Source organism: Pristiophorus japonicus, chromosome 3 (assembly GCF_044704955.1).
Source record: "Pristiophorus japonicus isolate sPriJap1 chromosome 3, sPriJap1.hap1, whole genome shotgun sequence".
Taxonomy (NCBI): domain Eukaryota; kingdom Metazoa; phylum Chordata; class Chondrichthyes; family Pristiophoridae; genus Pristiophorus; species Pristiophorus japonicus.
In genome coordinates, this window is record NC_091979.1 from 198,717,637 (window position 1) to 198,735,135 (window position 17,499).

At 43.9% G+C, this 17,499-nt stretch overlaps 1 protein-coding gene across 3 annotated transcripts in view; it reads left to right on the top strand.

Annotated features, from left to right (window-relative positions):
* Window positions 1-17,499, top strand: part of LOC139260068 (partitioning defective 3 homolog B-like) — a 1,396,127-nt gene that overhangs the window by 458,788 nt on the left and 919,840 nt on the right. For all 3 annotated transcript variants that reach the window (XM_070876196.1, XM_070876197.1, XM_070876199.1), the window contains one exon: window positions 8,227-8,351. In XM_070876196.1, the coding sequence (XP_070732297.1) occupies window positions 8,227-8,351 (125 nt within the window). The remainder of the gene's footprint in view (window positions 1-8,226; window positions 8,352-17,499) is intronic.

A 17,499-nucleotide genomic window follows, 5' to 3' on the forward strand; every position in this document is an offset into this window, starting at 1 on the left:
ATTATTCTTGAATTCCTGGAGACTCCAAGTCAATCCTGGAGAGTTGGCAACCATACTTGGGGGTGGTGGGGTGGTGGTGGTGGTGGAGGGGGGGGGGGGGGGGAAGGAAATAATAAGTGAGATGACATGGGGGTAATTGTGATTGTAAGTCTGAGCAGATAATGATGGGTGGCACTTTCTAGAGTGACTTTCAGGGGCGAATGGAAGGCAGTTTAGCATTTGTCCTATAATCAATCTAATCTTTTAAATTATACATTGGGACTCTCTTTAGCACGAGAGATTTCCTTCCAGTAATGTTCTGTTGTTAGGCTCTGATCTCACTGTCAATCTTACACCAGCACAGTTAACAAAACGATGCAAATCTCCCATTTATATTTACCATTTCATTACTCTGCGTAGACCACTGTGCGAGTTGGTGCCTTCATGTGAGAGCAGCCATGGTTAGAACCAGCGTCACTGAGTCTGATCCGAAAGGTACCTTGTTATCCCTGCTGTCTTTGTCCGGCCACAGGAGAGGTTTTATTTGCAATGTGCTGTGCAAGCTATTTCATCAAAGCCCTCTTCCTAATCAGAATAAAGAGAGTTGATACAAATGAGTATTAATGCCTCTATTGCATTACAGCTGCAAATTCACCTTTGCATTCTCCATTTATGCACCCACCCTCCGCCCACCTTTAATCTATTTTCTCTCTTTCCCCCTGTCTCTCTGTCTCTCTTTATCTGGCAATTCTGGTTCGTCAGGTGGTGGTTCCTCTCAGATATGTTCTGTGTATGACCATTTTGCATGTGTGCTCCTTGACGGTGGACATTGTAAGTTATTCACCTGTGAGGGCATTGTAGTTGAGCCCAATCCTTCCTCACAATAACACACATTTGGTTCCAGCAGGGATAATAATCAAGAGCAGGAATTCTGGTTGCATTTTCTTCTATCGTCCCTATTCCAGGGGCACCACGGCCAACTAACACAACCAGGGTGCCACAGTAAGCATTATTGGACTTTGACACTCCTTGGCTAAGGAAGGGATGGCCAATCCAGTTTCTGGCATATTTGTGGATGCCATAAGAGGACAAACAATGATGCTCCTCACAATCGAACAGTACACAGACATTTGCCGTCCAATCTCTCTCACGAAGAAGGACCTTCAACAGCAGGTTACTGTCTGTGTCCATTTTCTGGTGAAGCGCACTCATGTGAGACAGGAATAGAAACCAAAAAAGCAAGTACTTGCATTTCTGTACTGCCTTTCATGACCTCAGGAAGTCCCAAAGTACTTTACAGCCAATTTAGTAATTTTTGAAGTGTAGTTGCTGTTGTAATGTTGGAAACTCAGCAGCCAATTTGCACATAGCAAGCTCCCACAAACAGCAATGTGATAGTGACCAGATCATCTGTTTTAGCGGTGTTGGTTGAGGGATAAATATGGCAGGACACCAGGGAAAGCTCCTCTGCTCTTCAAAATAGTGCTGCAGGATCTTTTACGTTCACCTGAGGGAGCAGATGGGACCTCAGTTTAACATCTCATTCAAAAGATGGTATTTCTGACAGTGCAGTACTGAGGAAGTGCTGCACTGGCGTGTCAGCCTAGATTATGTGCTCAGTTCTCCGGAATAGACTAACACATTCACACACTGTGGATGCTCAGTTGATGAGTATATTCAAGACTGATATTGATAGATTTTTGGATATTAAGGGATATGGGGATAGTCTGGGAAGGTTGAAGCAGATGATCAGTGATGATTTTATTGAATGGCAGAGCAGGCTCGATGTTCCGAATGGGCTACTCCTGCTCCTATTTCTTATGTTCTTATGAGTGGTGCTGGAAGCCACAACCTTCTGAACCAGAGGCGAGAGTGCTACCCACTGAAGGAGAGGAGAAAATGGGAAGGAAAAATAAATCTGAGCTGGAGAAGCAAAGCTCTGTTAATGACTAATGATGATTCTTCTGCCACTTTGTTATGAATTAGAGCTACAATTAATACTGTAGGAGAGTGTGAACAATATTAGATCTTTCTTGGGTCGTTATGGCCTGATTCAAATTGAAGCAGAATTTCTTTGGTTTAAGTATAGCTTTAACAAGCTGTAGCAGGTGGCTGAGGATTTGATGTAAATACTTGAGAGATTTGGATGACATAAAATAGTTTTAAGTCTTGTCAGCCTAACACCAAGTCACTCACCATTCTGGGCCTATTCTTCTGGTGGCCCCCTCCACTGTTGCCTGGGCAACTGTACCTCAACTAATTGCTCATCCTCCATGTTAGCGTTCAGCGGCTATTCAACTGCAGAGGACATTGCAGCTGAGTCTGATCCTGTCCATCCGCAGCAAAGTTCCGGCAGAGGGCCGTAGTCAGAAGCAGGCTGATTTAATTTTTCCTACTTTCCCCCTCTCAGTGCCTCGATTTAATATCTCATCTAAAAGACGGCACCTCCGACAGTGTAGCACAGGGGTGTTAGCCTGGATTATTTGCTCAAGTGTTTGGGAATTGAACGCACGATTTTCTGACTCTGAGATGAGAGTGCTTCCTGCTGAACCACAGCTAACCCCCAATATAATATAAATTGTAATGTCGATAAGGTACTACAAAAATTCTGCCAGACTTGATTGACGGACCTTTGGTTCCAAGGGTATCTTTGCACTGGAAATGGTTTATTACGTTTTAAAAAGAGCGACAGTGTAATCTAAAATGGATTTACTCTCATGCAGTGGTCCTGTCTAACAAATGCGCTTGTCAGTCCACCTGTTTTACCCTGAGCAGGTTTCGATCACATTACTGGTTATCAGAGGTGCTTATCTGTTGATTGCGTGCTTAGCTTGACCAAATTGTGAATAACAATCTTACTGAGATGTGGCTAATTGATAGAAGATAAGCAGCTACTTTACCTTAATACTACAGCTGATGACATTGACCCCCCCACCCACTCCCCTCTCCCAAAGACAACAAATTAAATCTACAAACAGATTGTCCATATTTGGCTGGGAGAGTAGCAGCAAGGTTTTGACAGGATTTTGTTTACTTTTGCACTTCTATTACCATGTGCATGTGTGTAGTGAAGCATTTGATGTCTGACCTACCAAATCTGGAATGAGACTCTCTTATTTTGGTTCAAAAAGTAGCCTACTTTAATTTGTCTCCCAGAAAGACAATCACAGCTGTTATTTTATATTTAAGAAGTGAATTAGCAATCTACTGTCAGTCTTCTTGGTCATAAACCTCAAAGCATGCATTTCTCAATATTGAGCCGTGAGATTCCTTGTTCTACATTTTTTCCTGCATGTTGGAGGGCGTCTGGTGGAAGACCTGCTCCCAATACGCTGCCAGTGCTGCATCGAAACTGGACGCCAAAGAGATGATCTGAAAACTGGAAAACTCTTTTCCCCCCCCCCCCCCCCCCTCCTCCTAAAAAGCTGTTGAGGCTGGGGGTCAATTGAAATCTTCAAAACTGAGATTGTATAGGTTTTTAAGGGTATCAAGGGATATGAAGCCAAAGTGGGTAAATGGAGTTAAGATGCAGAACAGCCATGATCTAATTGAAAGACGGAACAGGCTCGAGGGGCTGAATGGCCTTTTTCAAAAAGTACCTAATTGGAAGTAAAGCTCTTTGAGATCGTTCCGAAGTCGTGAAAGGTCCTATATACATATGCCTTTTTTTCCCCCTTCAAGTGATTGTTTAGCTGGTTGTGCAGCTTTCAGATTGGTCACATTTAGAGCACCCAAATTAGTAGTAAAATGCGTTCCTAGGATTCTGCGTTAAAAATGAACTGTTAATCCACAGTTTTCAGCTCTGTGATGTCATCCCTATATAATTTCTAAATTCGCCTTCCCTTTCCCTGAAGGTACTGACTCATGTTGGGGTATAGTTCTGTGGGCATTGGCAGCTCTGCAGCACCTCACTTAAAGAAAGAAAGACTTGGTTTTATATCATGCCTTTCACGACCATCGGACATCTCAAAGTGCTTTACAGCTACTGAAGTACTTTTGTGTTGTTACTGAAGTGGAGTATTTGAAATAAACACTCAACACCAGGTCTGTGCTCGAAAATTCAAGTAGTCTTTATTTTGCACCGGCGGGGAAAGGTCCTAGCCAGGACATTGTTCCACTGATAGTAGTTTCCAACAGCTTTTTTATATGTTTAAACGTACATGCGTGCACAACCCTTTGGCAAAATTTGATTAGTTTAAAGCCCGCATGCACAGTGACTGATCCATTTCCTTCCATGTCACATAATCACGCCTCTATTTTCTGCCTAGCTCGCGTAACATTAAGGTACCGACTCCATAACCGAAAAAGGTATGACTGATGTGACCACAATCTGTTGTTGCTACCATGAACCTTGCTAGGCTTCAGTGATGCTGTGATAGACCGCAGCATTGGAGAGCCCAATGTGGATTCTAAAAGGCATTTAATCAGAAGATCCGTTCAACAGACGTATTTTAAAAGAGGAACTGAGGAAAGCAAGACTGTTCCTGTGCATCTCCTGTGTGACCACAAAATGCCTAAAGAGCTTAAAGGACTCCCACAACCCTCAGTATGTGACCTCGGATAGTTCTTACAAAGTCAACATGTTATTCTAAACTGCCTATTCAGCGACCTAAAAGCTGATTCATTGCAAACAGCCTGTTAGCCCCGAGACCCCTTCTTAACCCTATAATTACAGTGGGGCTCACAGGCCCCACTTCAGTCCCCCCTTTTGGTACTTGGCTACCCTGCCCAAGAATACCAACCTAATTCTACTTTGTCCTGTGTCCGCTGCTCCATTCTATGGTGATCAGCCACATGGTTTAGGGGACCCGGCACGTAACCTCTGTCTCAGAGTATTTCAGGGTGCTCGGCTAGTAATTTTTGCTGTTCCATAATTAAAGCCTTTGCTTTCTTCCTGAGTTGCCTCTTTCTGCAAACCACGCATAACCCAATTCCCCATCCAACTGCTAGCCCTAACTGTAATAACCACCAGTACATGAGAAGCTATACGAATCCATTGATGGATATCCACATTCATTCCCCAATTCTATACATGTTTCTACCACTGAGTATCCTTTAGGGTTTCTTCGATGTCCTTCGAATGCTGTATGGTATCTTCCAAAATCTCCTGATAATGTCCTTTTACTTTCTCAATGTCCTTTTTCAATTGCGTCAAATGTTCTTCGAGACGGGGAGTGTCTTGCCAACTTGGTATCTCGAATTGTTTCATTTTATCATTCCATCCCAGGTTGTTCAAAGTAATGTTCTTTATGCGTTCCTCCTTTTGTGGGAATAGGTATCGATGGCCTATCTGGACCACAGCTTTGGGCGTAAAACAGAAATTAGGTTCTGAGATCGCACATATGACATTACCATACTTGTACTAATTTTCCTTGGTAGACACGCAGTACATCCCATCATCCCGGGCTGCCACCTCAGTACTTCCCTGACTATAAGGGGGCTGTTCACCACATAGGGGGCATATCCTGGAATAAAACCCGGGATTGATCTTGTATCTCGCCAATGTTCCGTACTGCCCACAGAGGTTCGGCCTCTGCGCCCTCCATTTGTGGGATAGCTAAGACCATACCTATCACCTTCACCTCCGGTGATACAATTACGTGGGGACAAAAACTTGTGTTGTCTTGTGAACATCGCAGAGGGTAATACCACCCGTAGTCCATTTGGACAACTGCTCATTACTTGTCCAATCGGGTATTTTTCCCTGTTTCATCTGGTTTATATTGTATCGGATGTTCCCGAGTAACCATGTGCCATATGTTGCACATACAAGTTCTTTATGTGTTTCTTGGGTTAGATCATTTAGTCGCACACTTATCTTATTGATAGTTTGGGCATGAGGCTCTTGGATTTCCTCGATTTGCAGCATTTGTCTGGCGACCTCATCCCCTGTTTCTGACAACTGTGAAGTCAGATCGTTTCCCTTTAGTAAAAGGGTTCTCAAACGTTGGGCTAAGTCTTGAACTTCTTAGTCTATATTGGCTATGTCATATATCGCCATATACTGATAGTGTGTGCCGGTCGGTTGCTGTTAGACAATAGATAACATGAAAATCACACATCGTCTCATTGTTCATTGTCAGACTATCTCAATCATATGTACCGTAAGTATCACCTCAGTGTCTAGCCGTTGTGACCCTCTGTTCCCCATTTCACCCCCATTTCATTTAATGCCCATTGTACTTGGTCCTCAATTGGCCTAATTAACTATCCAAATTCATTATATCTTCCCTTTGGCAGTTACATTTTTAACTCCTTAGTGATATTTACTTGCCTGTGCAAATAAATACTTAATGAAACCTGCGCCCCAGGTCTCTCAGTTTGGACGGGGGTAAAACAAATATTCCCATCGCAATGGGACAAGTCAGGTTGGTACCGTACTGGTATTCCCGGTGTATGGTGCTGACACAATATTCACCCTTCCCTCTTTCTACCAATCGTATGGGAAAATGCTGTCCCGCAATTACCTTCATGGTGCAGTTCCATGTTATCCCATCCCAATTAAACGCACATGCAGAGGCTGCATGTTCTACCACGTTGTAGAGGCAAATGAATATGTCCTGAGCTTGAGCACACCCAATTCGGCCTGGAGCTACATGTGTTTTTCCCATTCATTCGGGTTACATTTCCGGTATTAATTGTATCCTACTAAATTTTCTCAGGCACGATTGGTTCATACCATACTATCTCTAACAGAGTGATGTAAATGACACTCGTGCCACCGGGTACACCTGTACCAACCTTCTGACTTGGCACAGAGTCTTAGTAAGTTGATAAGTGGACATTGCCCTAGTTTTCAATTAGTTACCCAGCAAGAGAGTTTTCCCTCTGCAATATGCTGCAGATTTCCTTAGAATTGTTCCACTAACCAAGATCCATACATTACTTCGAGCTGTTTCGTTGAAGACGATTTGTTCCCCTTCTATAATCTGGTTTACCCCATTTTTAGCATTAAACCAGTTGCAACATATTAATCAGGCCTCACTGCTTTCTGCAATGATTCTCCCCAATAGCCTTGGCACCATTTTTGTCAAGGTACGATCAAGCCCATCACTCTCCCCGAATTCAATGCAGTTTGTACTGGCTCTTTGCCAAAATCCCTTGATCATTCGCCCATGTAGCCACACTGTTTTAGGCTTGCATTACCGAGGTAGTCCCACTTTTGTCAGATTCAATGTTACAGATACCACTTCGTGATGCACATCGTGGTACAATATCATCTGAGTTGGGATTACCATTAGCCCATTTGTTGGCCCTGGGATGTGTTTATGACAAATAATTCGCTTTTCCCACAAATCTGTTTATTCATTGGAGAAGGAGCCTTTGGATGAGTTTTTTTTTGAACAGTACTGCTTGTACAACCGTGCTCCTGTCCTTGCACGCCTTGATATAATGGACGGTTACAGTGAAGGGGATAAGGGGTTATGGGAAGTGGAGCTGAGTCCATGATCAAATCAGCCATGATCTTATTAAATGGTAGATCAGGCTCGAGGGGCCATATGGTCTACTCCTGCTTCTATTTCTTATGTTCTTATATGATTACCATGCCACTGGCTATCCTATACCCTTGGCCATCTGTCCTTCTACCATTCACAATATGCCTCTTACTATTTTGTGAGTTTGGCGGGGTTTGCGAGTCATGTCTGTGGACAGGAGGTGGTTCCAGATCTGGGACCCAAGGAGATTCTTCCAGCTCCTGTGTCCTGTCCACTTCCATTTGGATCATACTGTACCTGATTAGGTGGAGGTATCCCATTAGGCACCCCTTCTTCCTCATCCCCTTGGAGAGGATGAATCCAGCTCCCCATTTTCATAACCGTTTCCTCTTGTCTCAGTATCTGCTGGTGAACTGAAAAAACTTAATCTGGTTAATATAAAACCATTTAATTCTCCTAGGTAACCGGGCTGCATATACTATGGGACTAACTTTATCAACGATATTATATGGTCTCTTGTACTGGAGTGCATTGAAAGTTCACAGCATAATCGTGCAAATAGTTAACAGCTTCAGTGTTTATTGTGCCACCTTGATTTATCTGTGTAATAATGTCATTTTAGTTAACTTATTATCATGTTTTAAGTTTAAGAATGCATAAATGCTTTGAATACTTTCATCATAAAAATAAAGGACAAGTTTTTTTTAATATGAGGCTGTTTGGAAAAATTGTATTAATTAGTCTTAATTAGATGGGTTATTGTTACGTGCTTTTCTGATTCCCTACTGACCTCTGGCTCTGTTCTCCACAGGCACACCACTTCTGGTGCGGAGAAGCAGTGACCCTGCACTGCTCCCACCTGCATTATTCCAACCAGGTGCATCTCAATCTAATGTCACCCCGACTAGGAACCTGATCGTGAAGCCTGTCATAGCGGTAAGCCATGGCTTAGCGGGTGGGAGTGGTGGAGATGCACAGTATCAACTCTAAGATGTAATTATTTAGGCTGTTAAACACTTTAGGATACATTTAATCTTTAGCGTCCAGGACTTAATAGGGACTATGCAGGTAGGCAACGCTATTGAGGCTAATGTCTGCAACCCTCTTGAGCACAGCAGGATAATTTCTGCACGAAAATATAATGTAGTTTACAGATACCTCGTTTGCTCATGGAATTGCTTGAACTGAAGATTAAATATTTGCATTTCTCTACGTGTACTTTGTGCTGCCAGAACCGTTCGAAAGGTGCTTTTTTCCACTTCACCGTGTCACTTGGTGTTAATGCGAGAGTGTTTGAAAAGCTGGAAAAGAACTTTGCTGCTTCTGAGTTATCTGGTAGCCTTTGACCACTTAAATGTACATTTCAACCAGTATTGGTTTCCTGACTGACGCACGCTGCATACGTAAGGGCATTTAAACTAAATCTGGCATTTAATTTGACCTACTCAGTTGACCGGTTTGTGTGCTGCTCTCCAGCACTTGCGCTTTCCTTTTTGCCTGCAGTTATCTATAGGACCAGTGCAAGCTAATTCAGGACGAGACATTGTCTTCTCTTAACTCCACGGAATTGACCTCCTCTGAATGGTCTACGGCAGAGTGATGGCAGGGGATGATGATGCAGATGATTTGTCTTCATCAATTTCAAAGAAAATTGCTTCACCAGTTTTTTAAAAATATGATAATTGAACCTAAAAGAGGCACTGGGGAAAATTTTAACTTAACCCACCTGTCTGGAAACTGACGAGATCAGATTTTACACCCTGCCCAATATTACTCTCCATTAAAGTCATTAGCGAGCAATATTTGCCGATGTGTAAAAGCGCCGTTCCACCCTGTTCGGTGGGATTTCTGACCGATAAGTTAGGTTGAAATTACCCCCACTCAGTCTGTCATTGCTTAACATTACAGCATGATGCAAACATGCTGATGCACCAATGCTGGGACAGTGCATTTAACAAGTTGACTTGGTGGTATCAGATGAGGAAACCCATAATATAATGGTCACTGATCCTGTTGATCACGTGGAGGCTGTTAAATTTTATATTTGGCAGTATTGCTGACTGCGTAAGAAGTGACGCCACTGAAGTAAAGGGAAGTGCCTGATGTATCCTACTGATTATCAACTTTCCCAAAGCCTCTCCACCACCTACAAAGCACAAGTCAGGAGTGTGATGGAATACACTCCACTTGCTACACCTGCGCCCATCCAAGCAAAACTCAAGAAGATCAACACTAATCCAGGACAAAGCTGTCTACTTGATTGGCAGCCCATCCACTACCTTAAACATTCACTTCCTCCACCATGGCGCACCGTGGCTGCAGTGTGTACCATCTACAGGATGCACTGCAGCAACTTGCTGAGGCTTCTTAGAAAGCACCTCCCAAACTTGTGACCTCGAAGGACAAGGGCAGCAGACACATGGAAAACACCATCATCTCCAAGCCACACACCATCCCAACTTGGACATAAATCGTCATTCTTTCATCATCGTTGGGTCAAGATCCTGGAACTCCTGACCTAACAGCATTGTAAGAGTACCTTCACCACATGGACTGCAACGGTTCAAGAAGGCGGCACATCACCATCACCTTCTCGAGGCCAATTAGGGATGGGCAATAAATGCTGGCCTTGCTAGCAATGCCCACATCCCAAGAATTAATTTTTTTTAATTGTTGGATTAATTTTCTATAATTTCTATATATTGTGTTTATTTCTTTTGGGATTTGATAGAAGTGATAGCAGCGACTAAATATTGATTGCAGTTCCGGGACCACAATAAGTCTGATGCCTGAGTGTTCAGATTTTTTGAGGTTTGTCTTTTAAAGGGCTATGCTTTTAGTTATTTGCTGCTGCCTGTATCCTAACTCATATCAAGTCCCATCCATCCATCACTCTTGTGCTTGCTAACCCACATTGTCTTCCGGTATGGCAACGCCTCGATTTAAAAAATTCTCCTTGTTTTTAAAACCCTCCGTGGCCTTGCTTTTCTATATCTCTGTAACTACCTCCAGCCCGACAACCATTTCTCCAATTCTGACATTTTTCATTTCTCCGCCATTTGCAGTTGTGTATTCAGCTGACTAGCCACTAAGCTTTGAATCCTCTCAGCCTCTCCACCTATCTCTCCTCCTTTAAGTCACTCTTTGACAAAGCTTTCGACCACATATCCGCAGCATAACTAAGACTGCCTATTTCTACTCTCTAACATCGGCCAACTCCGTCCCTGCCTCAGCTCATACGCTGCTGAAATCCTCAACCATGCCTTTGTTAACTCTAGACTTGACTATTCCAACGCACTCCTGGCTGGCCTTCCACATTCCACCCTACGTAAACTAGAGGTGATCCAAAACTCAGCTGCCCGTGTCCTAACTCGCACCATGTCCCACCCATCCATCACCCCTGTGCTCACTGACCTATATTAGCTTCCGGTTAAGCAACGCCTTGATTTCAAAATTCTTATCCTTGTTTTGAAATCCCTCCATGGTCTCGCCCCTCCCTATATCTGTAATCTCCTCCAGCCCAACAACCCCCTAGATGTCTGCGCTCCTCTAATTCTGCCCTCTTGAACATCCCTGATTATAATCGCTCAGCCATTGGTGGCTGTGCCTTCTGTTGCCTAGGCCCCAAGCTCTGGAACTCCCTGCCTAAATGCTCCGCCTCTGTACCTCTCTCTCATCCTTCAAGATGCTCCTTAAAACCTACCTCTTTGACCAAGCTTTTGGTCACCTGCGCTAATTTCTACTTACGCAGCACATAATACTCCTGTGAAGTGCCTTAGGACGTTTCACTACATTAAAGGCGCTATTTAAATACAAGTTGTTGTTTTACTATGTTAAAGTCACTATATAAATGTAAATTTCACTAAAGCCTGAAATCTGCATTTATACAGGCAACAGTGGTTAGTACTCTAGATAATTATGGCAAGTGATTTGTTAATGCGTAACATCCAGCAACTAATGGAATGTTGGCCTTTATCTCAAGGAGACCAGAATACAAAGGGTAGAAAGTGAGGCTTCAATTGTAGAGAACTTTGGTCAGCCCCCATCTGGAGTTCAGTTTTGGGCACTGCACCTCAGGAAGGATGTATTGGCCTTGATGCAGTGCAGATTCATCAGAATTATACCAAGGCTTGTAGGGTTAGATTATGAGGTCCGGTTGCATAAACTTTACTTGTATTCCCTTGAAAAGAGATTGAGAGGTGATCTGATTGAGGTGTTTAAACTATTAAAAGGGTTTGATAGGCTAGATACAGATAAATGATTTTCTCTGATGGGAGAAATCAAGGGGACATAATCTTAAAATTAGAGCTTTGACCATTTAGAAGGGAATTCAAAAACCACTTTATGCACACAAAAGGTAGTAGAAATCTGGAATTGCATCCCTCAAAAGGATGTGGAGCCTGGGACAATTCAAGCTTTCAGGACTGAGATCATTAGATTTTTGTTGGGTAAGGTTAGCAAGGGATAAGGGGGATAAATGGAGTTAAGATACAGATCAGCCATGATCTGATTGAATGGTAGAGCAGGCTCGAGGGGCAGAATAGTCTACTCCTGTTCCTATGGCCCTACTGCAGAAATGATGTTCCTCCGACTGCTTCTTCCCCAGTTTTTCCACTCACCCATGCCAGCACTGCCGATAATCTGCTTCTCTCTACCTGCTGTAGGATTAGCTATACATTGTAACAGCTGGTTTTACAGTCAGCAAGTGCTGCACTATTAACTAGCACTGTTTAAAATTAGAATTTGATCTAAAGCACCAGTGCATGGCATGAAACTGACCAGTTGCTGATTCAAAGACCAACAGATTCAACACTAGCTCTACTCACCAGTTATCGCTTCAAAAATGAGAAGATAAGTTAATATTCAATAAGCATAGTGATGCCGATTGCAAGACCAATTGGTTACTCTTAACAGTTGGTCGTACGGACTCGACACAAGATCTGCTGGTCGGCACTGCTTAAGGTTAATTGAATTGAAGTGCCAGTTGAGGGAGAAACTGGTTAGGATTGACCTAGGGCTGTTAGTATCAGATGAGGGCTATTTACATGGTATGAACCTTAGTTCAGTGGTCGTAGCGTGTCCGTGGTGCGAGGAGCGGCCTATAAAGGCCCAATGTCGGAGGAGGAGAGGCAGTTCAAGCAGCGCGAGTCCAGGGTGCATGGAGCGGCCTATAAAAGCCCAACATTGGAGGAGGAGAGGCAGTTCGAGCAGCGTGAGTCCGGGGTGCGTGGAGCGGCCTATAAAAGCCCAACGTTGGAGGAGGAGCGGCAGTTCGAGCAGCGCGAGTCCGGGGTGCGTGGAGAGGCCTATAAAGGCGTGCTTGGACAGCTGCAGCGGGGACAGAAGGCAAAAAAGAAGTAGAAAGAAATCGAAAGGTGACGTCACAGCCAAGGGGGTAAGTAATTGGCTGGTGATTGGTAAGTAGTTTTTCTTTTTCTTTTCTATTTCAATAAGTAACCTTTAGCATTGTTGTTACCAAATTAAGTTAATCTAGGGGTTAAGTCATGGCAGGAGAACTCGGACACGTATTATGCTCCTCCTGTATCATGTGGGAAATCAGGGACACCTCCGGGGTCCCTGATGACTACGTGTGCGGGAAGTGTATCCGCCTGCAGCTCCTGACGAACCGCGTTGCGGAACTGGAGCTACGGGTGGATTCACTCTGGAGCATCCACGATGCTGAGAATGATGTGAATAACACATTGAGTGAGTTGGTCTTACCGCAGGTGAAGGGTCCACAGCCAGATAGGGAATGGAAGACCAACAGGAAGAGCAGTGCACAGAAGGTAGTGCAGGGGTCCCCTGCGGTCATCCCCTTGCAAAACAGATACACCGCTTTGGATACTGTTGAGGGGGATGACTCATCAGGGAGGAGCAGCAGCAGCCAAGTTCATGGCAACATAGCTGGCTCTGCTGCACAGGAGGGCAGAAAAAAGAGTGGGAGAGCAATAGTGATAGGGGATTCAATTATAAGGAGAATAGATAGGCGTTTCTGCGACCGCAACCGAGACTCCAGGATGGTATGTTGCCTCCCTGGTGCAAGGGTCAAGGATGTCTCGGAGCGGGTGCAGGACATTCTGAAAAGGGAGGGTGAACAGCCAGTTGTCGTGGCGCATATAGGTATTAACGATATAGGTAAAAAACGGGATGAGGTTCTACGAGATGAATTTAGGGAGCGAGGAGTTAAATTAAAAAGTAGGACCTCAAAAGTAGTAATCTCAGGATTGCTACCAGTGCCACTTGCTAGTCAGAGTAGGAATCACAGGATAGCTCAGATGAATACGTGGCTTGAGCAGTGGTGCAGTAGGGAGGGATTCAAATTCCTGGGACATTGGAACCGGTTCTGGGGGAGGTGGGACCAGTACAAATGGCCGGTCTGCACCTGGGCAGGACCGGAACCAATGTCCTAGGGGGAGTGTTTGCTAGTGCTGTTGGGGAGGAGTTAAACTAATATGGCAGGGGGCTGGGAACCTATACAGGGAGACAGAGGGGAATAAAATGGAGACAGAAACAAAAGATAGAAAGGAGAATAGTAAAAGTGGAGGGCAGAGAAACCCAAGGCAAAAAACAAAAAGGGACACTTTACAGCAGAATTATAAAGGGTCAAAGTGTGTTAAAAGGACAAGCCTGAAGGCTCTGTGCCTCAATGCGAGGAGTATTCGGAATAAGGTGGATGCACTAACTGTGCAGATAGCAGTTAACAGGTATGATGTGATTGGCATCACGCAGACATGGCTCCAGGGTGACCAAGGCTGGGAACTCCAGGGGTTTTCAGCATTTAGGAAGGATAGACAGAAAGGAAAAGGAGGTGGGGTGGCATTGCTGGTTAAAGAGGTAATTAATGCAATTGGAAGGAAGGACATTAGCTTGGATGATGTGGAATCGGTATGGGTGGAGCTACGGAATACTAAAGGGCAAAAAACGCTAGTGGGAGTTGTGTACAAGCCACCAAACAGTAGTAGTGAGGTTGGGGGCAGCATCAAACAAGAAATAAGGGATGCGTGCAATAAAGGTACAGCAGTAATCATGGACGAGTTTAATCTACATATTGATTGGGCTAACCTAACTGGTAGCAATGCGGTGGAGGAGGATTTCCTGGAGTATATTAGGGATGGTTTTCTAGACCAATATGTCGAGGAACCAACCAGAGAGCTGGCCATCCTAGACTGGGTGATGTGTAATGAGAAAGGACTAATTAACAATCAAGTTGTGCGAGGCCCCTTGGGAAAGAATGACCATAATATGGTAGAATTTTTTATTAAGATGGAGAGTGACAAAGTTAATTCCGAGACTATGGTCCTGAACTTAAGGAAAGGTAACTTTGATGGTATGAGGTGCGAATTGGCTAGATTAGACTGGCAAATGATACTTAAAGGGTTGACGGTGGATAGGCAATGGCAAACCTTTAAAGATCACATGGATGAACTTCAGCAATTGTACATCTCTGTCTGGAGTAAAAATAAAACGGGGAAGGTGGCTCAACCGTGGCTAACAAGGGAAATTAGGGATAGTGTTAAATCCAAGGAAGCGGCATACAAATTAGCCAGAAAAAGTAGCAAGCTGGAGGACTGGGAGAAATTTAGAATACAGCAGAGGAGGACAAAGGGTTTAATTAAAAAGGGGAAAATAGAGTATGAGAGGAAGCTTGCTGGAAACATAAAAAATGACTGCAAAAGCTTCTATAGATATGTGAAGAGAAAAAGATTAGTGAAGACAAATGTTGGTCCCTTGCAGTCGGATTCGGTTGAATTTATAATGGGGAACAAAGAAATAGCAGACCAATTGAACAAGTACTTTGGTTCTGTCTTCACAAAGGAAGACACAAATAACCTTCCCGATGTACTAGGGGTCCGAAGATCCAGTGAGAAGGAGGAATTGAAGGATATCCTTATTAGGTGGGAAATTGTGTTAGGGAAATTGACGGGATTGAAGGCAGATAAATCCCCAGAGCCTGATAGTCTATATCCCAGAGTACTCAAGGAAGTGGCCCTAGAAATAGTGGATGCATTGGTAATTTTCCAGCAGTCTATCAACTCTGGATCAGTTCCTATGGACTAGAGGGTTGCTAATGTAACACCACTTTTTAAAAAAAGGAGGGAGAGAGAAAACGGGTAATTATAGACCAGTTAGCCTGACATCAGTAGTGGGGAAAATGTTGGAATCAATCATTAAGGATGAAATAGCAGCACATTTGGAAAACAGTGATAGGATTGGTCCAAGTCAGCATGGATTTATGAAGGGGAAATCATGCTTGACAAATCTTCTGGAATTTTTTGAGGATGTAACTAGTAGAGTCGACGGGAGAACCAGTGAATGTGGTGTATTTGGACTTTCAAAAGGCTTTTGACAAGGTCCCACACAAGAGATTGGTGTGCAAAATCAAAGCACATGGTATTGGGGTAATGTACTGATGTGAATAGAGAACTGGTTGGCAGACAGGAAGCAGAGAGTCCGGATTAACGGTTCCTTTTCAGAATGGCAGGCAGTGACTCGTGGAGGGCCGCAGGGCTCAGTGCTGGTACCCCAGCTTTTTACAATATACGTTAATGATTTGGATGATGGAATTGAATGTAATATCTCCAAGTTTGCAGATGACACTAAACTGGGTGGCGGTGTGAGCTGTGAGGAGGACACTAAGAGGCTGCAGGGTGATTTAGACAGTTTAGGCGAGTGGGCAAATACATGGCAGATGCAGTATAATGTTGATAAATGTGAGGTTATCCACTTTGGGGGCAAAAACACGAAGGCAGAATATTATCTGAATGGCGGCAGATTAGGAAAAGGGGAGGTGCAGCGAGACCTGGGTGTCATGATTCATCAGTCATTGAAGGTTGGCTTGCAGGTACAGCAGGCGGTGAAGAAGGCAAATGGTATGTTGGCCTTCATAGCAAGGAGATTTGAGTATAGGAGCAGGGAAGTCTTACTGCAGTTGTACAGGGCCTTGGCGAGACCCCACCTGGAATATTGTGTTCAGTTTTGGTCTCCTAATCTGAGGAAGGATATTCTTGCTATTGAGGGAGTGCAGTGGAGGTTGACCAGACTGATTCCTGGGATGGCAGGACTGATATATGAGGAGAGACTGGATCGACTGGGCCTTTATTCACTGGAGTTTAGAAGGATGAGAGGGGATCTCATAGAAACATATAAAATTCTGACGGAACTGGACAGGTTAGATGTGGGAAGAATGTTCCCGATGTTGGGGAAGTCCAGAAGCAGGGGACATAGTCTTAGGATAAGGGGTAAGCCATTTAGGACTGAGATGAGGAGGAACTTCTTCACTCAGAGAATTGTTAACCTATGGAAATCCCTACCGCAGAGAGTTGCCGGTTAATTGGATATATTCAAGACGGAGTTCGATATGGCCCTTGCGGCTAAAGAGACCAAGGGGTATGGAGAAAAAGCAGGAACGGGGTACTGAAGGTATGATCAGCCATGATCTTTTTGAATGGTGGTGCAGGCTCGAAGGGCCGGATTGCCTACTCCTGCACCTATTTTCTATGTTTCTATGTTTCTATGTCTGAGAGTCGTAGAGTCTGCATCAGTAGATTGTGAGTTCAAGTCCCACTTCAGATACCTGAGCACAAAATCTTCACTGAGTCCCCAGGGCAGTACTGTCAGAGTAGCCCATCTTTCAGATTAGATGTTAAACCGAGGTCCTGTTTCCCCTCTCAGGTGAACGTAAAATATCCCGTGGCACTTTTTGAAGAAGAGATATAGAGTTCTCCCTGATGTCCTGCCCAATATTTCACCCTCAACATCACTTTCAAAAGAAACAGATTATCTGGTCGTTTATCACATTGCAACTTGTGGAACCTTGCTGTTTGCAAATTGGCTGTCACGTTTCCTACATTACAACACTGATTACATTTCACATGTACTTTATTGACTGTGAAGTGCTTTGGAACATCCTGATGTTGTGAAAAGTGCTATATAAATGCAAGTCTTTCTTTCCTTCTTTTACTCTCCAGCATAAGGACAATCATACCAACACCATCAAGACTCCCATGGACTTGTGTCTGTTATTAAGTGGATTTGGAACCCTTCTCCTAAACATCCACTGATGTCCTTGCTGGGATGTACAAAC